This window comes from Hemibagrus wyckioides, linkage group LG19 (assembly GCF_019097595.1).
Source record: "Hemibagrus wyckioides isolate EC202008001 linkage group LG19, SWU_Hwy_1.0, whole genome shotgun sequence".
NCBI lineage: Eukaryota > Metazoa > Chordata > Actinopteri > Siluriformes > Bagridae > Hemibagrus > Hemibagrus wyckioides.
This window is the reverse complement of record NC_080728.1, coordinates 3,211,704-3,238,960: the sequence shown is the minus strand read 5'-3', so window position 1 is coordinate 3,238,960 and position 27,257 is coordinate 3,211,704. Positions and strand designations below refer to the sequence as shown.

Genomic DNA, 27,257 nt, shown 5'->3' with positions numbered 1-27,257 from the left:
ATTAGAAGATGTGTCCAAACTTTTGACTGGTAGTGTAGGTGTCAATGGTTTATTCAGGAATAACTGTGACTGTGTGTTTTGTTTATAAGGAATGTGTCTATTATCATGACTTGGACAAAGTTTAGAGCATGTTTTATTATTAATGTTGATTAATAATTCTTATACAATAATTCTTAATATAATAATTCATATAATAATAATTCTTGATATGATCTTACCACAGTTTCTCCAGTTTACAGTGAGGATTTTCCAGTACAGCAGAGAGACTCTTCACTCCTGAGTCTCCAAGTTTATTAAAGGACAGATTCAGGTCTCTCAGGTGTGAGGGGTTTGATTTCAGAGCTGAAGTCAGAGCAGCACAGCCTTCATCTGAGACACCACAATCCCACAACCTGCAAAGAGACACAGTGACACAGTCTTCATCAATGGATTTTTATTTATATCTTGGTTTAAGACTTACTTTAAAGCTGATGTGTTTGTAAGATGATTTTATTCATTAGAATTACATAAAGATTTCAGGATCAACTTCTACATAATACATAATGTGATTAAAGATGATGATGATACTGAATGTTATATTTATATATTCTTTCATCTGTTGTGTGTGATATTTATATTATTCTAGAATAAAGCAATGTAATGTAAAGTACAGAGTATTCATTCTGAAAAGAATTAACATTCACATTCTTCCATACCGAGATTACTCGCTAATAATTTTTGTTTAATTAAAAAAAAAAACTGAATTATAAAACTGATGAAAAGTTAAAATATCTACAAATTGAGTTCATCAGGTTATGGAGGTTTAGGATGTGAAATTCACAGCAGTTGTCATCTCCTATTTACAGCATTTGTCAGACACCCTTATCCAAAGCAACTTATATTTACCTCATTTACACAACTGAGCAATTGAGGGTTGCTTAACAGCCCAGTATTGACGGCTTGGTGGTCCTGCTATTCAAACTCACAACCTTCTGACCAGTAGCCCAACAACCACTGAACTGACAGATTACAGATTAAGGTGTCAGAAACAATATTCTTACTCAGGACATGATGAATCTAAAACTTCTGATTCAGTCTTATTATTAGAAAAAGAGTCTTATTGAAGAGCAGGTCATGTGACTCTCAGAGTGATGATCTTACCACAATGTCTCCAGTTTACAGTGAGGATTCTCCAGAACAGCAGACAGACACTTCACTCCCGAGTCTCCTATATTATTATGGGACAGATTCAGTTCTCTCAGGTGTTGGGGGTTCGATTTCAGAGCTGAAGTCAGAGCAGCACAGCCTTCATCTGAGACACCACACTTACACAACCTGTAGAGAGATACAAATTCACTCATCTTTTTTTTATTGGTTTACTTGTGAAGATGCTGAGTATGTCATGTCTGCCCTGTTTTGTCAATGGGCATCATGTGGAATGGTGGGTTTGGATTTAAGGGGCAAATAACATAGTTTTTTTGTGTTAATAGTGTTGTTATCAGTTATTTAAAAATGCCTTTATATCCAAGGCAGTATATCATCTCTTTTCAGGTTTTTGACATAGAGTTAGACAGAGAAAGAAAGAGAGAGTGCAAGGGCCCTGGCCATGTGATCTTTCATGGCACACATGTACCATTAACCAAACACGAATTATAGTCATTATAAAGAGGTTTTTAGAAAGAGGCAATGGGCCCATTTGATGATGAACCTAAAACATCTGCTGTAGTCTCACTATTATAGAATGTGTCTTACCGAGGAGCAGGTTATGTGACTCTCAGACATATGATCTTACCTCAGTGTCTCCAGTTTACAGTGAGGATTTTCCAGTACAACAGAGAGACACTTTGCTCCTGAGTCTCCTAGATTATTCCAGGACAGATTCAGGTCTCTCAGGTGTGAGGGGTTTGATCTCAGAGCTGAAGTCAGAGCAGCACAGCCTTCATCTGAGATACCACAATCACGCAAACTGCAGAGAGACACAATGACACACTCATCATCAACAGATTTTTTTTTTGCCTAGAATTTAAACTGTATTAAATCACATTTTGAGAATGAGTGGAGGAGGATGTGTTTGGAAAATTACTTTTTTATTCAGTGTGAATTTAAGATCACTTGTTCATTGTAATTAATAATGTAACTGAAGATGATCATTCTGAGCAAATATAACACTTTCTCATGCATTATATTAGACTAGTTACTGCTGAAGACTAACAGAGTACAGCAGGCTGACTGTACAATTACTAAATAAACAGTGTGTAATGGATGTAGGCAAAAGGCAAAGTCAAAAAACAGGCAGAAGAGATGTTGGGTCTAAGATGTCATTTGAGTTGACCCAAGATTGCTCTTCGGGTATCCCTCCCAATCTACGAGGTATTGCAGGGAGTTACTGAGCATACCAGGTAAGCTGGTGACTCAGACTTCTATGGGTGGTGGTGGCGTGGAATCTTTTTTTGAGGAGCCATTGGTGTGAGCCGGTTTGAGGAGGGAGGTGTGGAAGGACAAAGAGATGCAGTAGCTGGTGGGTAACTCCAAGCAGTATGTGACATGGTTAATTTGTTGGATGGTTTGAGAAGGGCCAATCTATCGGGGGCTCAGTTTGCAGCATGGGAGCTTAAGCCACAGATTCCTAGTGGACAGCCAGACCATGTCTTGAGTGATACAGAGGGTGTGGGCGTCTCCTATGTTTGGCTTGGAGATGCTGTTGACAAACCACCCTTTGGGGGCCACACATGAGGGCTTTTTCAAACCCCCTGTGAAACTAGTCAGGGTGGCGCTGGATGGGAAGGTTGTGAAGCTCAGCTTGAGTTCAGAGAAGGCCATTTATGCTGCCTCAGACCAATGTCATTTGTTGGGCTTCCCTTGTGGCCACTCTATCATGGCACATACTTTGTTGGGCTACATTTCCATGCCCTGGCCACTGATGATGTACCCCAGGAAGGTTATGGTGTGTCGATCAAATTTGCCCTTCTCCCCTTTCAGGTGAGGATCTCACCTGTTGGTCCCCATTCTGTCTCAACAAGTGCTTCCAAAGCCACATTATGCACTATTGTCTCACCACCACCATGGAAAGCCCAGAGCCACTTAAAAACGCCACCATTGTGTATTTTGGGCTGAACACTGCTACTTCCAGAGAAATGATCTTACCTCAGTTTCTCCAGATTACAGTGAAGAATCTCCAGTACAGCAGAGAGACTCTTTACCCCAGAGTCTCCTAAATTATTATAGGCCACTTTCAGTTCTCTAAGGTGTGAAGGGTTTGATCTCAGAGCATAAGTCAGAGCAGCACAGCCTTTATCTGATACACTGCAATGACACAACCTGCAGAGAGAGACAACGACTCATCAACAGATTTCATCAACAGATTTTTTGACATCAAGAGATTAATTTCTTCTTTTGACCAATCATAATATATAATAAACTCTGACCAAAACATCATGGATGTTCAGTGGTGAGGCCAGATTTGGCCAGTGTGTGGGTCTGGGCAAAAAAAACCCTCACAACATGAACAATTGGAGATAATTGTTTTGCTGTAATTTACTGGTGCTTTTGATATTAAAGCATGATAGAATTTAAATGAAATGAAATAAAATCACACCTAAAATCAACAATTTCATTTACACAAAAAATAATGCAAAAGCAGGTTTTAACTGAAAAAGGAACAAGACATCCATATGGGTGGGCCCAAGCTGTTTTTATTTAGAATTATTGATATTAAGTATACAAAAACATGAGTTGTGCAAAGGTATAGCTGGCTATACCATCACTTATTGACTAATGATGGCATGTTGAACAACACTGTATACAGCTGCTTCTCTAAGTGAGTTATCGTGGCTCTCAGAGAGATGATCTTACATCAGTTTCTCCAGTTTACAGTGAGGATTCTCCAGTACAGCAGAAAGACTCTTCACTCCTGAGTCTCCTAGTTTATTCCCAGTCAGATCCAGAGTTTTCACAGTCAGATGCATTTCTGTCAGATTGGAGGTTTCTGAGTTGAGCGCTGAGACCAGAGCTGACCAACTTTTCACTCCAAGCGAATCACACCTGATACTGAAGGATATAAAATAATACAAATTGAACACTAGTGTATATTATCAACAGTCCAAATATTTCACTGTGCCTTCTTGTTTTAATAAATGCTAAAAGTTTAAGCATCACTTAAACAAAATGCTTGGTGTAAAACTGAAATGCAGTCCTATCCATACCAATGAGTACAAGTAACTCAAACTGTACAGCGGCAGAGGAAGTAAGCAGCAGGTTATAATCATATCTGAGTGGCTAAATAATTTTCAGAGTCATTTAGTTCCTTTTACCTCAGACTTTACCTGAGGTGGATGTTGCATTGCTGCCATGTTATTGTAGTAATTTTTTTGTCATGCACTGTTCTTTTAGATACTTTACTGAATGAAAAATGCATAAATCCATAAAATAATTAGGCTCATAGGCTAACTATTTCATTATAATATACAGTGAGGTCCAAAAGTCTGAATGCACTAGTAAAAATGTTTTTATTTTCATTTTAATAATTTAATTTAATACAACAAATTTCATTAAAAATTTTTACTATGTGAAAGGTCATTCGGCTGATAATGAACAATCAAGATAATGAACATTCATGTTCTTTGTTTTAAATGTTTCAAAATTCTAAAGGCTTCTATTTTATTTACTTTAAATATACATTTTGCAAGACCAATTCTTTTGTTTTTGCTGTATAATGAAGACATTTTGGTATGAAATCAAAAGAGGAATATGAGATGTAGAAATTCAGCATTAATTTCCTATTTTTTCTATAGATAAATTCTATAATTATTTTTTCTGCTACTATCATCATCAGTTAATATTAGTGAGCCTGTTCCAGATTCAGGCATGCAAGCCCAAACCATGACACTACCTCCACTGTGCTTAATCACTGAGCTTGTATGTTTTGGCCATATAATCAGTTTTTAGGCCCTGGGAATTCCTGATGTTGATTCAGTGATCATCGGGGCAATGATCCAAGAGTGAGGGGCAGACTGTGGTGGGCAGTGCAGTGGTGTGGAGTATTTTACAACCCCTTTGTGTACGCATATTGGGGTTTTTCCCCAATATGCGTGGGGTGATTGAAGAACTCATCAACACTGTGTCATTTGTTTGCTGACTATAGTGAGTTGTAGCCTGAGGACTGCACTGTTCCAATATCACTCACTGACATAAAGGTATGTTTTACTTGGCTAATAGGTTAATGCTAATAGGAATGGTTTGCATTGCCTTTTCTGATCCAAATATTTTTCTTTGGCAACAGTTTCTACCATGACTTCTACCATGCCACATCATGTGGCTTCCTATTCCAGCATGGTTTGTAGCTTTTTTTGCTCTTTGAAGACCTTGTTGCCAACCTTGTAATACTGTGTACATGTACAAATCATCTCCACACCTTCATTTTAGGAAACATAACTTCAAGTTCTTCCTCTACAAATGAAATCCAATGGCTTTCATATGTTCAACACATCCCACTCTTTTATATTCTCTAATGTACCCTGTATCACCTTAAGGACAAAACATCCCAAAGAACATACATTTGAGTTTCTATCTTTCTAACACTGCATCAGTAGAACAGTTATATTCAGCTTTACTTACATTACTTTTCTGGAGGCTGCGATCACAGGCATCATCTTCAGAAAAACAGCTTCTGTTATCTTCTCTGTACTGGTATACTTGCTCAGGTCAAACTCTTCCAGCTCCTGTGCTGAGGTCAGTAACACAAACACCAGAGCAGACCAGAAGAAGAGAGTTCACTTTGTTTTCCAGATTTCAGGTAGTGCTGGATTTCCTCCACTAGAGAATTATCACCCAGTTCATTCAGACAGTGGAACAGATTGATGGATTTCTCTATAGGAAGATCTTTACTAATCTTCTTCTTAATGTACTGAACTGTTTCCTCTGTGCTTGTGGAGCTACTTCCTGTCTGTGTTACTAAAACATGTAAAATTTTCTGATTGGACTCCAGTGAGAAACCCAGAAGAAAGCATAGAAAAAGATCCAGTTGTCCAGTCTTACACTCTAAAGCCTGATCTACAGCACTCTTGTGCAGATCTGAGATTGTATTTTTTTTTATCTCTTGTTCAGAGACCTGATTCTGTTTAAGAATGTTTCTATTTTCCATCATGAAGGTCAGGTTCCTGAATGCTCAGATGAACAAAGCAGTACACTTTACTCTGTTGAAGCCCAAACTCCTCTCTGAAGATCTGTGTACACACACCTGAGTACACTGCTGCTTCTCTCACATCAATGCCACACTCTCTCAGGTCTTCCTCATAGAAGATCAGGTTCCCTTTCTTCAGCTGCTGAAAAGCCAGTTGTCCCAGTTTAAGAAGCATTTTCTTATTAACGTCCTTCTCCGTTGAGTATTTTTCTCTTATTACGTTTGTCTGAATGATGAGGAAGTGTGTGTACATTTGAGTCAGAGTCTTGGGGATCTCTCCACTCTCTGCTTCACCCAACATTCTCTCTAGAACAGTGGCTGAAATCCAGCAGAAGACTGGGATGTGGCACATGATGTAGAGGCTTCTTAATGACTTCAGGTGTGTGATGATGTTATTGGCCAGGCTCTGATCACTGATCCTCTTCCTGAAGTACTCCTCCTTCTGTGGGTCATTGAACCCTCGTACCTCTGTGACTCGATGCACACACTCAGAGGGGATTTGATCAGCTGCTGCTGGTCGGGAGGTGATCCAGATGAGAGCAGAGGGAAGCAGATTCCCTTTAATCAGGTTTATCAGCAGCACCGGCACTGATGCTGATTCAGTTACATCACACACTCTCACTGTGTTCTGGAAATCTAGAGGAAAACGACACTCATCCAATCCGTCAAAAATGAACAGAACCTTTACCAAACTGGACATTTCAGTTGCTGTTGTTTCCTTAAAAAAGAAATGAAGGAGCTTCATTAGACTCAGTTTTTGGTCCTTCATCAGATTCAGCTCTCTGAAAGGAAGTGGAAATATGAGGTGGATGTCCTGATTTTCTTTCCCTTCAGCCCAGTCCAGAATGAACTTCTGCACAGAGACTGTTTTTCCGATGCCAGCGACTCCCTTCGTCAGAACAGTTCTGATGGGTTCATCTTGTTCAGATAAAGGATTAAAGATGTCATTGCATTTGATTGGTGTTTCCTCTGTTGTTGTTCTCCTGGATGCTGCCTCGATCTGCCTCACCTCATGTTCATTATTGACATCTCCACTGTCTCCCTCTGTGATGTAGAGCTCTGTGTAGATCTCACTCAGGAGGGTTTGGTTCCCTGGGTTTATTATCACTCCATGCAAACACTGAAACTTCTTCATCAGATTTAATTTGAACTTTTTCTGGAATTCATTTACAGCCACAGATTCTGGGTCATTCCTGTGATATGGTGAAGGTAGGAAGAAGTGGTGAGATATTGGGGTCTCTATTATTATTGACTGGTTATACAGTTATTCTACTGTATGTTTTCTATGATCACTCTGTAGTTAATACAGCAGATAATACCAGCCTGTCAGTGTCACAGTCATGTTGTTGGTTTTCATCTTACCCTGTATCTGTGGTGACATTCTTTTCTAGTAGAACTTCTGCCTTCTGTATAACACTGTGAATAAAAGTAGCTATAAAGTAGTTAATATAGTTGAAAATGGTTGATAAAGATGTTAACTTTCATCACTTAAACACCATAGTCTACCATTTAGCTTTAATTTTGCTTTAGGGCACAGTGCTAAATACCACATGACCAATAAGGAACATTGTAGTACTGGAGAAAATATCTGGCCTTGTTTAATTATGTTTTATTTCTGTATGTCTATTTGGGATTTTTTTTTTAATTGCCAAAAGGCATAAAATCCCCATAGACAGGATAATACTACAACTGATGTTTGCTAATCCGCATGTTGGCATGTGTTTGGGAAGTGGGAGAAAACCGGAGATCCTGGAGATCCTGGAGGAAACCTGCATGAAACTGCATACCGGCAGCCACAGGGGACCCTGCTTTGAGGCAGGAACTTAGATTTGATCAAAATATTGATTACAGTATTCAGTACACATTACTGTCACATTTCACAGATTTGTCTGTCTTATGTTAAGGAGAATGAGGATCTTTACTATTACTAATGATTAAAGTATTAAGTGTACACTAAAAAGCCAGTTCCATTATTTGTGATAAACAGTCTTTGCCTGTGTCCATATGTTAACTTTATGTAAACTTTCTATGTTGAATTATCACTTCAAACTTTCTGTAAACACAGCCATCTTCTGTTGGTTAGCAAATGCGTCTGGTTTGATAATACAACATTTAAGACAGCAAGTTCTGTTTCTGCATTTAAAACTCACTAAAGTCCTACTTTATATATTTTTCCCATGATATCACAACAATATTACAATAGCACTGTGTCATTTTAGAGACTCAAAAAGGGGTTTGGATTAATGAATCACAATAGGGATTAAAGGCTGAATAACATAATAATGTTCCTTGGCATCCTTGGTATTGTCCGGTGTTCATGGCAGAACAGGAAACTGACATTAAAATAGTAATTACCTGAAAACAAAGACGGTAAGCAATACAGTTTTTTCAAACAGAATACTATTATAAGTAATACTCTACCACACCATACCATACTATACCATTATAAGTAATACATTAAATTCTTTTTTTTAAGTTTATGGTAGAATTTCCCTTTAACTGTGACTTTGTCGATGACATTAACAATGAGGAGATGTTACCTGTGCAGAGATGAAGTCTCTCCATCTTTAAAGAGAAAAGGAACATTCATAGACCTATCGCTCTTCATGGAGATACAGCCGGGTGCTGGTGATTCTGATCGCTTTCCCTCCAGTTTACTGCACAACATTATAGAGAATTGTTTAGTGATTTATATGCACTCTTGAGTTTTTAACCCTTATTTCATGAGAGCTAAATATTACGTACACCAAACACAATCGTGCATATTATATTATATTATATTATATTATATTATATTATATTATATTATATTATATTATATTATATTATATATTATATTATATATTACATTATATTATATTATATTATATTATATTTATTACTGCCTAAATATTTTAGATACAAACAAATAATGACTATTACCTATTTACCTATTTATTTATTTTCTTTTGAGTGCTAAATATAATGTGAACAATAAGGAATATTGCATTCTAGGTATAAATACAATAACATCAAATTTTAGCTATTTCAGTTACTTCCTGTATGGATGTTAGAGATGTGATTGAACACATGACCCTGAATGAACAGGTAATGTCTTCTAAACAGATACAAATATAGATACAGTTTTTAAGAATCTTGCCAGAAAGCTTCCCAGGTGTAAAATCCCTATCCCTATAACTATAGCCTAAAACCCCTAAAGTCCCTAAAACTATAGCCAGTATAATACAACAGCCTTGGATTTGACACCAGTCCATCACACATAGGGGCAATTTATATTCGCCAGTCCACCTACTCGTATGTTACTGGGTGTGGGAGGAAGACAGAGAAACCTTGAGGAAACCTACCTGAACAAGGGGAGAACATGTGAAACTCCGCACAGACAGCAACTGAGGAGTGCTGTGAGGCTGCAACTTTTATTCAATAATATAATATGCATACAGTACAGATATATTTTTTTTATCTTTCTGTATGGATTCCAGTGTTTTCAGTTATACTCCAGTTTTCTCTGCATGAATGAGATTGATCCTGATTTTCATTATTATTAATGATTATAGAATTAAATATATGCTACAATGCCAAATACATGATTCATGATAGTCTTTGCCTGTGTCCACAAGTTGTGCCTCCAATTCTATTTTATATTTTATAATAATGAACGTCATTCTACAGGGAAATACCAGCAAGCGTTGGCGATCTCTTCACAAGGAGTTTAAGACATAATAATTTGTCCTTGATATTTAATTGTAAAATCAATATTATTCAGAATTTATCAGATTATTATCACATTGGTTTTAAACATCTTTAAAAAGGTCTTACAGCAATAACACTGTAGCTCTTTAGAGAGATTTCCCTGTCTGAATACTGGGGAAACCCCCTCCTGATTATGTGTCTTAGAACTGGACACAAAATTTTGAAAGACAACACCATTTATAAGTTTATGGTAGAATTTCCCTTTAACTGTGACTTTGTCGATGACATTAACAATGAGGAGATGTTACCTGTGCAGAGATGAAGTCTCTCCATCTTTAAAGAGAAAAGGAACATTCATAGACCTATCGCTCTTCATGGAGATACAGCTGGGTGCTGGTGATTCTGATCGCTTTCCCTGGTCTTTACTGCACAACATTATAGACAGAACATTAGTGATTTACATAAACTGATTTTACTTGTTAAATTAATGAGGACTTCACAATAATCGGAATCTAACATTTTTAAGTGGTGATAGTTTTTCATTAATAGTAAAAACTTATTTGTAGGTTTTTTTTTAACTTACTCAAAAAATAATATAAAATATTAGATGACTGAAATACTAAGACATGGAAGGTTACCAGTTTTTTGAAGGCAGGGACACATTGTCTGTGTCTGGATCAGGAGTCTCCATCTTTCAATATTAGTAAAGTATGCACAAACACACAGTCTCGTCCCGTCTGCTGGAATGGATTACACTTCTAAAAAAAAACACAAAAACAAACATGCACTTAAACTTTCACATCTTTAGCCTAGAAGAAACTGTGGCAAAATGTGGCAAAAATCCTGTGTTTACATTATTGAGCATCAGCCTGTACACTACGACTGACCGCTGAATTTCTCATCACTAAATCATTCATTTGTTTATTTTGTTAGTTAATATGACAAAATGCAACTTCTTTGCAGTGATACAATTTACTCTACTTTGCAGTGATATAAAAAGAAGAAAGTAGCAGTTCTGCCATAAGACCAAGGATCCAGAATAACCGCATCATCAGGTAACTAGTTTGGTAAAAATATGGTATGTGAGGATGTAAAATCTCTTTTTGGACACCTTTTGAACGATAATGTGTGTTTACACTGTTAGAGTACATTTTATACAACTTCCCTGCATAAACATAATATTATGTGGCAATAGCTAGATCAGGTAGCTGTTAGCTGTCAGTTTTGTCTTTCATGAGTAGACTAGGAATGCTCACTCATATATTAGTTTCATGTTAATCTGTATGACAGATGATAAAGGCATAACTGTTTAAGTACTGAATTGGTATTGACTATTCCCTGATCAAATCTAAGTGTGTTTAAGTAAGGTTAGAGTAGCCATGTGGAAAATGTCAGTGTACAACTATTACTAGCATATTAGCAGAACAAATATGTTCATCCAGGCCAAGAGAAAGGAGCAGATCATTTAGAATGTTAGAGTAAACTGGAACAATTAGTGTATTCTAGATGCTATAAAATGGTCATTAAAAATGTATTTAAAATGTATCAGAGCTTGTATTTACAATTTATATTTATGTTTATATCATTTGCAAAAGCCTGTAGAAGTAAACAAAACCAAACTTATTAAAATGAAATGTTAAATACAGTCAACAAGCTTTTCGTATTTAAGCAATCTGCATATGCATCTTAAATATTTTGTACAGAATCTATGTGTTTTAAAGATACTCACTGCATTCTGTGCAGCTTACCAATATTCACTCTAATTTAGTTATAATTATATGAAATGTGTAGTCAGCAAAATCCAAAAGAAACTGATTATGTTAGAGCAATACAAGAAATTAAACTCAGATGAATAAAGGTAAATAAAGGACTGACACAATGCTTCACCAGGGGCGTCGCTAGGGCTATTCATTCGTGTTGTCTTTAATCTAGCCCCGAATTTTCCACAGAAGTGTAGAGGAATTAATAAAATGTTGATCGTTTTATTAGAGCACTGTTGCCGTTTACTGTACACGATTTTGACTGACATCTCCACACACACACACACACACACACACACACACACACACACACACACGCTCGCGCCAAAATACCGCGAGAGTGTGTGCTCGAATATGCTCTAGAACCACTCTCGCGATACTTTAATGTCCTACACCTGTCGGTCTGCACAGCGCCGCTTTCACACCACGTGACTTAAATACCATACAGCCCTTAAACGGGACAGCAATAAAAATGTCAGAAAACACAACAATCTTATTATTCAGATAAAAGTCTAACTTCTAATATTTAATTTATTCTTGCTTACCCCCTCTCCTCAATTAGCTGAGAATAAGTCATTGCCACAGAGAAGGACAATGAAGTACAATGACGATTTTATGGTTTGTTTTTGTGTAAATGAGCATTACATTGCTTTAAAATAGTTTCAAACAGCAAGATTTTATATTATTAAGTCTTTACAAGAAGACCTTTCTTTTGTGGGGTCAGGTAAACTCTAACAATATAACCGATTAAACTCAATATTTTATTTGAACTAATTCATGTTTTAGACTTGTATAACTTCTAGACTTTAACTTGTAGAAATGTGAGTGAATTTTTTCCTTTAGTCACCACTGTATACTCTGATGTATGAAAAGGCATTAATGTATTAAAGGTCGATTCCATTTAAAGCTTTTTAAGCTCCAGAGAAAAACTTTGATATTGCCCGCTTAGTTCTACACTTTCAGAAATGCATTTCCTTAATCATCAAAATTATTACATATCACATGGCCACAATAAAAACATTTGTCTCTGTAAACATTTGTCTATTTCTCATACATGAGGCTGATAAATACTACTGATAAATAATTGTAAAGTGTAAGTGACTCATGCTTTTGTAAATTGATCAGCTTTCTTTTTGTCAAATATGATTTTAAATATATGCAGGCCACGAGACACATTTTGTTTGTGTATTTTACTATTTTATTTTAAAATTTTGGTACGAAATCAACTCAATTCAATTACCTACAGTGCAACAGTAGCAGTAATTTATTCTCTCAGTAATGCACTAAATGTAGTAAATGTAATGAACAGTACACCAATTATTTAATTATATGTATTAAGTATATGTATTAGCTTTATGTTTGTTTAAAACCTGAGAGATAAAGTAATTGATTGAAAAAAGAACATAATTAAAGAAATGGTTCACCAGTTTTTAAAAGAAAAATATATAATTTGTAAATGGTCAAGACTATTCTTCCAAAGTAAGTTCTGTAGAATACACCAGTATTTATTTATTTATTTATTTATTTATTTATTTATTTATTTATTTATATTAAAGACTGTATTAGCAACTAATACTGAAATTTTATTATTTTATTTGGAAAATATTTAATAGCTTATTAATAGTTGAAAATATTGCTCCAAACCTCCTTCTCCAGAGTGTAATGCACCTCTGACGTTGGCAAGTTAGCAAATGTTACTTGAAATTTATTCATTTTATTTATTTTCAATTAAACCTTTTGAAGGTTTTAATGTATTGATCCAAAATAGTTTGTAATATTTGTTTGTATTTGTAATAATATGTTTTATTTGATATGTTTTATGAGTGTATATTAATATTATTATTTTTTATGTTTTTTTGTATTGTTTTTAAATGTATTTTCTAAGGTCTGTTGTACAAGTTTCCTTTTTTAAATTAAAAATAGTTTAATAGTTTAAAAGATACTCCAGATACGTGATGAAGGGTGGGCCAAGTGATATTCAGGAGGGGCTGGGGGGTGGGGTGGGGGGGTGGGGGCTATATATATATGAAAAACAGTACGAGGTTCTGATTTTAGAACCGGCTGGTGAGGATTTGCCTTGTTTACATCATTTGGGACAGAATTACTGCATTTTTGAGTGTGTGTAATTGTGTTTTTGACACCATCGGAAGCTGCCGATGCACTTGAATCATCTATTTCTCCGTCCTCATTGCCACAAATGGATGAAGTGGTAGCTGTGTTCTGGTTTTCTTTTGTCCTTTCAGAACAAGAATCTATACATTTTGTGTTTTGTTAGGCTACTAGTGCAGCAATAAAGGTCACATACAGTTCTAACAAAGTTCCTTGGCTGTTATTGTTGTTATTGCTTCGTACAAATATATGGAGCTCAACTGAATATTGCACCAATTTTGTGATTGGGTGTTATGTGGAGTGGGACCAGGGTGGGCCAAGCTTCTGATTGGGTGGGGCCAGGCCCCCCTGCCCCCCTGTGGAGCCAGGCCTGTGTATATGGTACATGCTGTAGGTCTTCTGTATACAATGAGTAGAGTAGTGGAGGTGAAGCAGACACATTTGCATCTTTCCTCTAAATACACATATGTATACATATACGTTATTAAACTGAAAAATATGTTAATTGGTTTGACAAGCAAAATTCCCTTGTTCCTTTGGTTATGTTAACTTGAGTTCTTTAGTGTAAATTATAATTTATTAATAAATATTAAAAATAATATACATTGCCAGCATAAAACTTTGGAGAGGTGTCTAGAGGTGCTAGTCTGGCCCAAGATGGACCAGCTGCAAATCACTTAATTTTATGGTGCTATAGGTTCCTGTGTGGTGAGACTCTGGACCAGTAAATTCTGGAACAAGTTTATTTGAAGGAAGAATACAACAATCTCATTCTGAAGGTAAGACTATTTGTTAGACTGTAAGACTATTATTATTAGTAGTAAATTACTACTATTATTTGTTTGTAAGCTTATTACTTAGATAACAGGTGTTGTTGTTGTAATTCAGTCATTATACACTATTTAAGGGTCCAAATATGTTGAATTAATGAGCTCACAAAACTGAAAATGAAAGAAAAAATAACAATTTTTTTTTATTTATTCATAATGGCTCTTTTCATTCTATACACAGAACGTATGACATGGTTAGGGTGTGCAAGGCATTTACCACATGAAAAAAGATTCCTGACATGCCTAAAAAAAGATTAGATAAGGAAGCATGTAAAAAGACAGGCATAACAGGTTTTAACACAAAGACTAATATTACGCAAAACCCATGTCTAACAACAAATAGTGAACTAAACCTACATGATGGTCGGCCAGTCGAATGACCTTCAGAAGGTTTTTTTTTCCCAGTTAAGTCTCCACAAAAAGGTGCACAAAATTGCTGAGTTAAACATAACACAATTTGGATCATTTCTGTAATCCAGTGCTGGGTACAATGTGAACTGATCCAGTCTGGGTTGTGGGAACTCTTTTAAATAACAAAAGCACCATTCCTTTCAAAATATACCAAGGGTAACAATATATTTTGGACATATGGTGTACAATATATTGTGTTTGGAATTATTTACTATATACTATATTCATTTTAAATAAAATATGTAATGCAACACTATTTATGTTTAATCACATTAACACTTAAACCATCAAAACTATATAACAGTTAGCTCTGGTTTAATAATTTGACAAGATGTGTAACTAAATAATTAAATAACCAAAGGACAAAGTGTTTAAAGTCAGTGTTTTGTCTGGGCTTCATCAGATAAACTCAGGTGTCCTGTCAGTTGGGATTTCCACAAATGTCTTCAAAGAGTTCCGGTCCATTTTACACAAACATGTTCACTATAACCTGAATATAAAAGAAAGAACGTGAATTAATAACCACACACTTGTGCCACTTTATTATCAACAGCATGTAATTGTCTCTGCTCCAAGAGAAACATTATCATCTCCTGTGATCAATGATTAATCATTCAACATTTTTTCATTCTTGGCAACATCTATGTAACAAAATACGAACCTCCATAAAGTCTAACAGGAAAATGAGCAGATATTTACACATCACTGCTCTTATCCAATCACAGGATAATATGGGGTTAGCTCTTGTACTACATTTATATTTGCTCTTGAGCTACATTTATAGAGTCCATACTAAGACTTCAGGAACAAGCTAAGTTAAATCTTACAGAATACACAATGTCCATTTATATTCATTCTCATGCACTCATTTGTGAAAGGTAACTGCTAGAAAAAATCTGATATAGATAAATAAAATACATGGATTTATGACAAGATTTTTTAAAGCTGGTTTTATTTCCTAACCTGGTAATCTGATATTTATTGGAACTACAGAAAAATATATAACCTAATGATGAGATTTAATGAGGTTAAATTATTAGTCTTTTATTTTTTTTTTCATAATTTAGCTAAAAGTTCATTACTCACTTTAGACTCTGTAGTTTGTTATGTTAAATCATCTTTAAGAGCAGAGAGCAGCTTCTTTACTGAGTCTCTTATTTTATTATCAGACAGATCCAGTTCTCTAAGATCTAAGATGTGAGGGGTTTGATCCCAAAGCTGAAGTCAGAGCAGCACAGCCTTCATCTGATACACCACACTTACACAACCTGCAGAAAGACACAATGACACACTCCTCAATGGTTGTAGACAGTTTGTTTTATTGGACTGGACTGAGTAACATACTGTAAACTAGGTCTTTAGAAACGTTTTAGTAACTTTTCCTTGCTTTCATCTCTAAAAAATCTCTTTTATAAGTATTTATGAATCTTTCTTGAGAAGATCAGACTGTCTGTAATCAGGCCTAAAACAGGTTCAGACTCAAGTTTTTGGAACGGTTGTTAACTCAATGGTTCATGTACCTTTTTAAAACACAGAGTGTTAACATGAAAATAGTTTATTCAGTATTTACAAGAACAATTGTGCCTGTGTTTTAGTTATACATAATATGTTTGTCTATTGTTATGACTTGGTTAAAGAATAGACCATGGTTTATTATTAATGTTTTAAAATACTATATTACCCCAGTTTCTCCAGATTACAGAGAGGATTCTCCAGTACAGCAGAGAGACTCTTCACTCCTGAGTCTCCTAGTTTATTCCAGGACAGATCCAGGTCTCTCAGGTGTGAGGGGTTTGATCTCAGACCTGAAGTCAGAGCAGCACAGCCTTCATCTGATACACCACAATCCCACAACCTGTAGACACAATGACAGTCTTCAACAACACATTTTTATTTTGGTCTAAGACTTGTTTAAAGATTATGTCTTTGTAAAATTATAAGCACAAACACACACACACACTCATTTATATATATATATATATATATATATATATATATATATATATATATATATATATATATATATAAAATATTTATTGCTGTGCAAAAGTAAGACTGCTTTCAATATGTATATATATATATATTTTAGTTGTTTATTTCAATACATGTTTCAAGATGAGCTGTTCAAACTATTTTGAAGAAGCACAAAGAGACAGGCAACGTTGAGTTGCAGATGAAAGACACATCATGCTTACTTCCCGTCTACATCAGAAGATGTCCAGCAGTGCCATTAGCAAAGAACCCATTTACAAACATCTACTGTCAGAAGAAGTCTAGCCAGAAGTGGTCTTCAGGGAAGAAGAGAGTCAACTATGAATGAAAACATAGGATCTGTGGTGCCAGAAAAATAGCAGCAGGTGCTCTGGACAGATGAGGCAAAATTTGAAATATGCGAAAAATGTTTGCCAAAGGGCTGGAGATTGATACAATAATGAGTGTCTGTAGGCATGATGAAGGTGGAGGTTGCTTGCAAGTTTGAGGCTGCATTTCTGCAAATGGAGTTGGAGATTTAGTCAGGATTAATGTTGTCCTCAGTGCTGAGAAATGTAGGCAGATACTTAACTATCATGGGATGGTCCCCCATCTGACTGGCCCCAAATTTATTCTGCAGTAGGACAATGACCCCAAACATAAAGACAATGACATTAAGAACTATTTTTAGTGTATAGAAGAACAAGGAGTCCTGGAAGTGATGGTTTGGCCCCCACAGAGCCCTGATTGCAACAACATCGAGTCTGTCTGGGATAACATGAAGATACAGAGCATTTTTTCATATTTGTGAAGATGATGTATTTGTCATGTCTGCTCACTCTTGATAAGGGACATTATGTGAAGTGGTGGGTTGGGGTTTAATTGGCAACACAATAATGATTTGTGAGCATTTTTGTGTTAATTTTATCATGATAAAATTTGATCTGTTATTGTTATTGATCTGTTAATTTGATCTGTTATTTAAAATGCATTACTTTGAAAGCAGTGCATCACCTTTGTTCAGGATTCAGTAGATGCAGACATGTGACTGAGAAAAGAGAGATGGTCTTACCACAGTGTCTCCAGGTTACAGTGAGGATTCTCCAGTACAGCAGAGAGACTCTTCACTCTTGAGTCTCCTAGTTTATTAAGAGACATATTCAGGTCTCTCAGATGTGATGGGTTTGAGCTCATTGCTGAAGTGAGAGCAGCACAGCCTTCATCTGAGATATTACAGTCACACATTCTGTAGAGAGACACAATGACATGCTCATCAGCACTTTAGTTTTTAAAATCTTGATTTACATAATGTGTTTATAAATGAATTTATTATTGATCAAATGGGGTGTTATATTTACCTTCTCTCAAATGGTGTGTGTGAACAGAGAACAACATACTGACCATGAACTTTAATCAGAGAGAAAGTAAGAGTCAAAGAGTGAGTCATAAATTTAACAAATAATTATGACAAAAATAGAATCAAGGACAAAAATAAATATACACACATCATTATAAGAGGTATACAAACTGTAAATTATTATTTATGACTTCACAAATAACCCTTTTAAAATGGCAAATAAATTTTAGTGTCTTATAGCATAGGTTCTCGAAGGAAGTCTTCGTCAGTGAGAGGTTACTAAGGGCAATATTGTAGAGGCGTGTAAATTAGTGAAAGCCATGTCCTATGCTGTAGTATGATCTGGCCCCAAATCCTGATGTGTTATGGCAAAGTAGCCTACAGCAGGTTATGGTCGCTGAACTGCTGGTTGTCCAGATGGTGTTCTGAAAACAAAGTGGGCTTCAGATATAACTGGAGCTCTTTTAAAGACAAAGCTGGCCAGTGAGGATGGGACGGTGTCCATTTTACTCGGGAAGGTGCTGCTCTCATTTCTTGCAGCATAGCAAGATAATAAGGCCGAGCATAGCAAGGCCGAGATAATCTGTGACATTCCAGAGCCAGGGCCAGGGAGCAGACAAGCAGGCTAAACTGGCTGTCTGTTTGCTGCAATAAGTCATCACCCAGGGTTCACAGCATAGAGACTGTTTCTGTTCCACCAAAAAAACCAAAAATGTATAAACGATCAGAAAATTTGTTTAAGTAACCTGATTAGTATAAAATTAGAACATAGTGAATGCACAGCCAGCACCTTTGACCTGAAGCTCAGACTATTAAATAAATCTGTTGCATCTAAAGCACTTATTGTTAATGAAATTATTACTGATCAGCAGTTTAGTGTTCTATGCTTAATAAAAACATGGATTAAACCAAATAAGTATGTAACATTAAATGAAGCTTGTCTGCCCAGTTATAGTCATATACATCGGCCATGTTTAACATGCAGGGACGGAGGTGTCAGAGTTATTTATGATGATAATTTAGTCATCACACAAAAACCTAGACACAAATTCAACACATTTAAAGTTCAGCTGCAAAGAAGTCTATCTAGTAGATTCCACTAATTGTTTTTTTTTTTGCAGATTTAATTTTAAACCTAGTTGTTTCTCTGGACAAAACATAAATTGTCTGAGATCATAATTTTAATTTTGAAGTCAGAAGACTCTCTGAGAACCACAATTTTGTCTATCCTAGATTCAGTAGGGGTTAATCAGGACGTACTAGGACCCACTCTGAATGGAGGTCACACTCCTGAACTCATTCTAACATTTGGATTGAATATGGAATTGTTCACTTTACCAAGTCATATTGTTAAACATACATTTGTGTCTGTTAGTGCAGTGATATTCATCAATGGACTCACAGAATTATCATCCATGACTGGATGACCCCACAGAACTTAAAGTTTTGCCACACTCTAGATATTGAGTCTTCAAAGCTTCCACATCGCCATCTCATTTTCATAAGTGCTAAAAGTACAATCACATTTACTGCCAATATCTAAAATGTAATCATCGATACATGTTTTGTAAACATCCCCAGGTCACTTCGGGCCCATGAGGGTCAACATGTGCATTAATAGATATAAAAAAGCACACTATATTATCATATGGTAAAATATTTTTGATATTAGAGTCACAAGGACTCCTGTGCAGCAACAGAAACCACAAATTATAAAACTAAATTAAATAACAAGTGTAAAGAATGCCAGAAGATCTCCATGAAGTGACCAGGAAGCTGGACTGTAGTAGAAGAGGCAAACATTTAGTAATTAGTTTTACTCCAATTTATCAAAATTTTTGCTGATGTAATTAAAATTGATAAAGTTAATGGTTAACTGCAGCTAACTAGTTAGTATCCAGTGCAAGGCTGTTGCCTGCACTATGGGATTTTCTTGTATTAAAAAATAATCATATTCATCCCTTCATCCAGTGTTGAGTTAATAAAGAAATGTGATTTGACCCATATTCTTGCATGGATTATTCCATATACACATTTGACAGTGGTAAGAAAAACATAACAGAGAATAAACCTAAACCAGTTTCACAAGAAATAGCAGGTACAGAATGTACACGTGCTGAGTGAGCTTGCACGTCAGTGTCATTGTTGTCATGGATATGAAGACTCAGTCATGAAGTTCTTAAAAAATGCAAATTTCTTGTGAAACACAAAAGGCTGTGGAGGTACAGGAGTGAGACTGGATACAGTCATGTCCCTGACAATGAATAGATATAAAGTAATTAGATACAAAAGTGCTTTGAAGTCTCTATCAATGAATACATTAACACTGGTTCTGTTGGTCACAGACTTCGGGTGTCATCATCCTAAAACTGCTTTAATCATAACTACCTAATTATTTTAAAGTTTTCTCTTCATATGAAATCAACTGGCTTCCACATGTTTAATTCCTTATTCATTTGTTCATGCATTCTTTATTCCCTATTTAATCCCTGTATCTGTTTGCTCAACTCTGTGTCACTTTAAGGTCAAAACATATTTGGACATATTATTAGCTGTTTTAGCGGTTAACAGTGTCACAGTAGAACAGTTAAATACAGCTTTACTTACATTGCTTTTCTGGAGGCTGCGATCACAGGCATCATCTTCAGAAGAACAGCTTCTGTTATCTTATCTGTACTGAAATATTTACTCAGGTCAAATTCTTCCAGCTCCTGTGCTGAGGTCAGTAACACAAACACCAGAGCAGACCACTGTGAAGAAGAGAGTTCACTTTGTTTTCCAGATTTCAGGTAGTGCTGGATTTCCTCCACTAGAGAATTATCACCCAGTTCATTCAGACAGTGGAACAGATCTTCTTTTTAATGTACCGAACTGTACGCTTTAAGCTCTGGAATCTGTGTCCTCTCTGTGTTATTAAGGCCTGTAAGAGCTTCTGATTGGACTCCAGTGAGAGACCCAAAAGAAAGCGAAGGAAAAGATCCAGTTGTCCAGTCTGATTTTCTAAAACCTGATCTACAGCACTCTTGTGTAGATTTGAGATTGTATTTTCTTTTATCTCTTGTTCAGAGACCTGATTCTGTTTAAGAACATTCCTCTTTTCCATCATGAAGGTCAGGTACACATACAGAGCTGCGAGGTGCTCCTGAATGCTCAGATGAACAAAGCAGTACACTTTACTCTGTTGAAGCCCAAACTCCTCTCTGAAGATCTGTGTACACACACCTGAGTACACTGCTGCTTCTCTCACATCAATGCCACACTCTCTCAGGTCTTCCTCATAGAAGATCAGTTTCCCTTTCTTCAGCTGCTGAGAAGCCAGTTGTCCCAGTTTAAGAAGCATTTCTTCATCACTCTCCTGCTTCTTTGAGTGTTTTTCTCTTATGATGTTTGTCTGAATGATGCGATGCAGATGAGAGCAGAGGGAAGCAGATTCCCTTTAATCAGGTTTATCAGCAGCACCGGCACTGATGCTGATTCAGTTACATCACACACTCTCACTGTGTTCTGGAAATCTAGAGGAAAACGACACTCGTCCAATCCGTCAAAAATGAACAGAACCTTTTCCAAACCGGACATTTCTGTTTCTTTTGTTTCTTTAAAACAGAACTGAAGGAGCTCCATCAGACTCAGTTTCTGGTCCTTCATCAGATTCAGCTCTCTGAAAGGAAGTGGAAATATGAGGTGGATGTCCTGATTTTCTTCCCCTTCAGCCCAGTCCAGAATGAACTTCTGCACAGAGACTGTTTTTCCGATGCCAGCGACTCCCTTTGTCAGAACAGTTCTGATGGGTTCATCTTGTTCAGATAAAGGCTTAAAGATGTCGTTGCATGTGATTGGTGTTTCCTCTGTTGTTGTTCTCCTGGATGCTGCCTCGATCTGCCTCACCTCATGTTCATTATTGACTTCTCCACTGTCTCCCTCTGTGATGTAGAGCTCTGTGTAGATCTCACTCAGGAGGGTTTGGTTCCCCGGGTTTGTTATCACTCCATGCAAACACTGAAACTTTGTTATGAGATTTAATTTAAACTTTTTCTGGAGTTCATTCTCAGAAGCAGACTCTGGGGTGTGCCTGTAATATGATAAACATAGGAAGATGTGGTCAGACATGGGGTCAATTTATTATATTTTATTTTATTTTTTCTGACTGGTTACCGCAGATAGTTCACTATATGTTTGCTTTGTTCTACTCTATGTTTTCTACAAACTAATCACTATGTAGTTAATAATAGCTGAGACTGGTTTATAACACTATTGTATCCATACCATCGTTTTGACTGTGCACTGTGTATTTCATCTTACCAACATGACTGTCTTACCCTGGATATGTGATTCCGTCTCCTGCCATTTGGCGAGCACTGTGAACAAAAATTGTATCTGATAAATACAATATATTTTTATCACTTAAACACTGCAGTCTACCTTTTAGCCTTAATTCTATATGAGTGCATTTACATTCAGAGATCACAGTGTTAAATATATTGTGACCAATAAGGCACATTTTGGAGCTAGAAAAGAATTCTAGGTATTCTTTCTTGTTCCTTATGTGGAAAGTTTCAAATACATCATCTTAATTTTTTCTGTTTTAGGTTGAGGAAAAATATTAAATGTATGCTATAATGCCAGGAAAAGGCATTGTTGTGGCCAAATGTTACATATATATATTTTTATTTTAGTAACACATTTACAAGCACATCATTCTTTATGGACACACAACAAACTAATAGTGATCTCTTTGTCTGTAGATACCCCATAATTTGTCCTTGAATATTTAGACTATTTTTATATTCAGAAAGTAATAGTAAAAGTGGAAGAAGTATCACTGCAACCAGTATAGTATAAATATAAATATCATACATATTTAATGTTAATGACTATGTAGCATATTCTTTAAACAGACAATTATTTTAAACATATCTGCTCATGATAATGATATGGCCTCTGTCAGTCAGTGGCTAAATGCAATTAAACTCTGCTCTAGCCAGCAATAAGCATACACACAGCAACCCAACCCAACCAATGTGGGCACTTAAATGACACTTACAAACATATGACTTTCACTGCACTCCAAAACTAACTTGACTAACAAAACTAACTAAGACTTTAAGCAAAAAAAAAAAGAACTTGGACACTTAATAGTGGATTCCGTAAAGATCTCCATGTGAAGGTAAGCACAGGTTTGTGAATGGAGACAAGGACTTTGCCAACGAGTGTTCTGTCTGTCAGTGAGTGGCGGCAGCCATGAGAGAGCTGAGCAGCACAGAGCCAAGTGTGTGTATGTGTAGTGAGAAAAAAATAACTGAAAAGCAAAAGTGGTAACTGTGAAAAGTGAATTTTCAGAAAAAGGATAGATTACAAGAGATTAGATGGCATACAAATACCGAAAGAGATGATTCAAAGAGTCGACTCATTCCCAAATGACACATCACCTGTAATGAATCCTCCTTCCTGTTTCAACTGCAGCCTCGGCTGCATTTAGTGGAGCGGAGGGAAAAGTTAAAACATGTTTTCAAGGTAGAAACAAGGACTGACAAAGACATAATAAGGAATTGACAAAGGTGAGTAATTTATTTATATAAATTATCTTTTATAAGACGAATGTGGATATATTCTAAAATAAACTTGAAAAAGTAAACTCAGCTGTAAGGAATCAGCGTCATATGAGGTACAGGTGCAACCTTACCTGTAATGTAGGCTTTGTCGGGTATTTACTATACAATGCCTTTCTCGAGTTCCTTGAGAGAATTGGAGAATTTAAAACATGAATTAAATATTCAAGATGTTTGATGAATATAGTTTTATCAGTATGGAACAAACACAGTGTTTTTTTTAAATATATTTCGTTATATTTCACTCAGTTGTCTGTGTGCCTATAGGCTGTAAGCAGCTGATGTAGAAATGCTAGTAGGGAAAAAACTAATGCTGTCAAAAATTCAGACTATAAATGAAACCAAGTAGTTTCCAAATCAAGGCGTGAAAAAATCAGAGAAAATTCCCAAACTGACATATCACCTGTAAAAAGTCCTCCTTCCTAAAAAGAAGGTGTTTCTCCCACAGCCCCAACTTTTTTTTAAAGAAAACAATAAATGGTGATGATCATGTCCCACAAAAGTAGTGCTGATTAAAGGTGAGTTATTTTCTTATTATAAATAACCTAAAGTTGTCTTGTTTAGACTCGTCTAAAACAGTTGTAGGAAATCTGCAGTGCGTGAAGAACAGATACAAGCTTACCTGAAAAACAAGTTTTAAATTCCTCTTAGATTGTTTAAGAAATCCTTAAACAGTCTAAGAGGAGTTTAAAACTTGTTTGTGGAAGCCCCTCTACCAGATAAATATTTACTGGTAAACAAAGTAAGGAAAATTGCAGTAAAATGTTTACTCTAATAGTTTGGAATTTTTTACCTTCAGAAAAGATATTTGAAGATATTTGAATTGTTCCCTTGTGGTACATCTTTTTTAGATGTTTCCTTTATTGCAGAATCTTTAGAAAGATTTGGTTAGATTTACAATTGAACACACTTTTTCTTTGTTTCAAAATGTTTCATTTGGTCTTATTAAGGCCTACATGAACAAATTAAACTAAAATTACGTTAACATTTAACACTTTTTTAGTACAACAAACATTTTTAGTATATTTTCTATTTTTCATCAAATGTGTTATATTGGAAGAAAATTATTATACTGTAAATATTGTTTGAATTTTACTCATCATGTGCTGCTATAACCTTGCTTTTAAAATAATACTAAAAATAATTATTGCATTGTAAGCTTGAGCTTTAATGTTTTAATAAAATTATTACATTGTGAACATGTTATTATGTTAGTAATATACATATTACACTATGTACAGTTCTTACATCAGAAAAGCTACTGTAGTACAAATTGCTGAAAACGTTAATGCTGACTGTGATGGAAAGATGTCATTCTTGAGAAGTGTGTCTGACAAGTGCTGCAAATGTTCAATGTAAATGCATACACTCTTAACTGATCTTTCTTCTTTTAATTACCTTCTTTAAATAGCTATTTTATCATGTCATCTTGAATACACTACAGGTGAATGCAGGTTCCTCTAATGTACAAAATATTTTGCTCCTTTCTTTTATCTTTAAACACTGTTATTTGTTAGTCTAACCTCGATTGACCAAAGTGGACAGTCATAAGGCAATAGTAAATACAATTCAGTAATATAATAGATAGGCCTTTAATATCTGCCAAACAGATTATTGTGCTACTAATGAATTGAATAAGCATCACTAGTCTACTCTACGCTACTTTCCATTACCAGTTTACAGATGATTAGTCAGCTACTTAATCTAGTCACACATACTAAAATGTTTATAGTAAAGGAGGCACTTTTAATCTGTCTACTAAAAATGTTATCCACGAATCACAATTACAATCTTTTTCATCTTTTATTTTATAAACTACACACAACATTATCATCCAAAAAGCATCCGAAAACAGACTTGACATTCTCCCGCCATCCTGGGGACAACATGATGCCATTGGTCTGGAAACTTTGTCTTATGGCAGTATATTGTCTTACTGTCAAGGTTTGGAAGTCGCAATGAATCATGTGCAGGATTAAAAACCTTCCTTGTTTGATTTAAGCAAAAATGACACAAAGTAACAAAGGAGATAAAAAATAAACAGTAAATGAACACCTGAAAACATGAATGAAAGCAAAACTCAAGGAACCAAACACAACAGAAAATAATAGCTCTACAAGGATAGACACAAAAGGACAGGTATAAATAAGGCAACACATTACAGATAATTAAGAACAGGTGACTTTGCACATGATATGATCACTTGATGCTCAACAAGGATCAGCAATCCACCCATCAGCACCCCCTCTGTTGGTCTGGCAGTGAATTGTCCCCGTAGTTCCTTACACTTATGTTATACTAATAAGTACACAGTAAACTGACCCTATATGAAATGTTAAATTGACCAGTAAAAAATTGTTTTGACATCGTGAGTTGATGAGTGTGTGTGTGTGTGTGTGCATAGTTTACTAATATTTAAAGATGAAGCCTCTGGATGTGAACACAGATAATGAGTCCCCACCTGCAAAAACATGGTAAAGTACAATGCAGTTGTATTCTAATCAGTGATTATTTATAACTGGTTTATTTATTGATATGGAAGAAATAATTTAACTAAAAATTTGTTTGTTTTTTTACTATCAGTTTCTATTCTGTTGTAAGTGTTTATTAAATTAAACAGTTCATTAAAAGCTGGAATAAGTGTTTATGAATCATTAAAGGACTGTTTATAATCTTTTGCAGTAAACTCCATGGAAAGAGATCAAAATCACCAGCACCTAGCTGTAGCTCCTTTAACTGTAATAGGTCTGTGGATGCTGTTTTGGATTTTAAAGCTGGAGTCTCCCCACTTAAACAAAGGTAATGTACCTTCACTGTTAATGCTTCTCCTAAAGTCACAGTTAAAGGGAAATTTAACAAGATAAACAGAAGAGCAAACTAAATCAAGACTAAATCACCATAAGTGATCTTTAATATCCAGTGTCCAAATACATTTATCTTATTTAATGTCTGTGGGATCTTTAAAATAAATGCCACTGGGTTTGACATGTTGTTAGGAAAAATATGAAATTTAAATTTCTTATTTATTTATAAGTGTGCCTTAAGTGTCCAAATACTTTCTGAGCTGCGGTACATATAGTTATTTGCAGGCCACCATTTAGCAACATTTTGTCACTGACAGGATACCAAACCATAAAAATTTTCTAGAGCTACATCAATATTCAGTTAGGAAATCTATTAATTAGGAACTTTCCCCCTAACACCCACCTCCAGACTTTTTAAAGCGTCTCCTCACTGTTCATGTCACCGCTAAAGTTACAATTAAAGGGAAATTTAACTAAATAAACAAAAAAGCAAACTAAATACTGAACCCCCTTATCTTTAATGACACTATTTTTGGGGGGAAATGGTGAAGATTGCTTGTGG

The 27,257-nt window shown here is 35.6% G+C and overlaps 3 protein-coding genes and 1 pseudogene across 6 annotated transcripts in view; 1 reads left to right on the top strand and 3 right to left on the bottom strand.

Annotated features, from left to right (window-relative positions):
• LOC131370456 (NACHT, LRR and PYD domains-containing protein 3-like) overlaps nt 1-27,257 on the bottom strand; it is an 89,572-nt gene that overhangs the window by 1,186 nt on the left and 61,129 nt on the right. The window contains exons 9-16 of the mRNA XM_058417808.1: nt 18,001-18,174; nt 16,639-16,812; nt 16,146-16,225; nt 3,832-3,925; nt 3,124-3,297; nt 1,772-1,945; nt 1,141-1,314; nt 219-392 (exon numbers count right to left, since the gene is read on the bottom strand). Coding sequence (XP_058273791.1) covers nt 219-392; nt 1,141-1,314; nt 1,772-1,945; nt 3,124-3,297; nt 3,832-3,925; nt 16,146-16,225; nt 16,639-16,812; nt 18,001-18,174 — 1,218 coding nt within the window. The remainder of the gene's footprint in view (nt 1-218; nt 393-1,140; nt 1,315-1,771; nt 1,946-3,123; nt 3,298-3,831; nt 3,926-16,145; nt 16,226-16,638; nt 16,813-18,000; nt 18,175-27,257) is intronic.
• LOC131370081 (NLR family CARD domain-containing protein 3-like) lies at nt 6,417-10,538 on the bottom strand (annotated as a pseudogene).
• On the bottom strand, nt 17,090-22,726 carry LOC131370032 (protein NLRC3-like). 2 transcript variants are annotated; one of them, XR_009207366.1, is made up of 3 exons: nt 22,602-22,726; nt 20,893-22,354; nt 17,090-18,335 (listed from the first exon to the last, which is right to left on the bottom strand). XR_009207366.1 is itself a non-coding variant. In XM_058417061.1 (2 exons), exons 1-2 carry the CDS (start codon nt 22,628-22,630, stop codon nt 21,664-21,666), a joined length of 720 nt encoding a protein of 239 aa, XP_058273044.1. In that variant the 5' UTR covers nt 22,631-22,726; the 3' UTR covers nt 20,772-21,663. The 2 variants fall into 2 exon arrangements, 1 of the variants encoding a protein (XP_058273044.1); XM_058417061.1 differs by lacking the exon at nt 17,090-18,335 and having other exon boundaries at nt 20,772-22,354.
• LOC131370005 (NACHT, LRR and PYD domains-containing protein 12-like) overlaps nt 23,646-27,257 on the top strand; it is a 30,162-nt gene continuing 26,550 nt past the window's right edge. The window contains exons 1-4 of one of the 3 annotated variants that reach the window (XM_058416994.1): nt 23,647-23,840; nt 24,340-24,409; nt 26,296-26,365; nt 26,574-26,690. In XM_058416994.1, the coding sequence (XP_058272977.1) occupies nt 26,313-26,365; nt 26,574-26,690 (170 nt within the window). In that variant the 5' untranslated portion in view covers nt 23,647-23,840; nt 24,340-24,409; nt 26,296-26,312. Of the gene's footprint in view, nt 23,841-24,339; nt 24,410-26,295; nt 26,366-26,573; nt 26,691-27,257 lie in introns of all 3 variants that reach the window. The other 2 variants (XM_058416995.1, XM_058416993.1) reach the window with 2 other exon arrangements.

Excerpts from the sequence above, each read along its gene's own strand:
- LOC131370032 (XM_058417061.1), bottom strand. The coding sequence starts at position 22,630 with ATGGCAGGAGACGGAATCACATATCCAGG. Across the intron at positions 22,355-22,601 it reads GACGGAATCACATATCCAGG|GCACACCCCAGAGTCTGCTT; the intron begins GTAAGACAGTCA and ends ATCATATTACAG.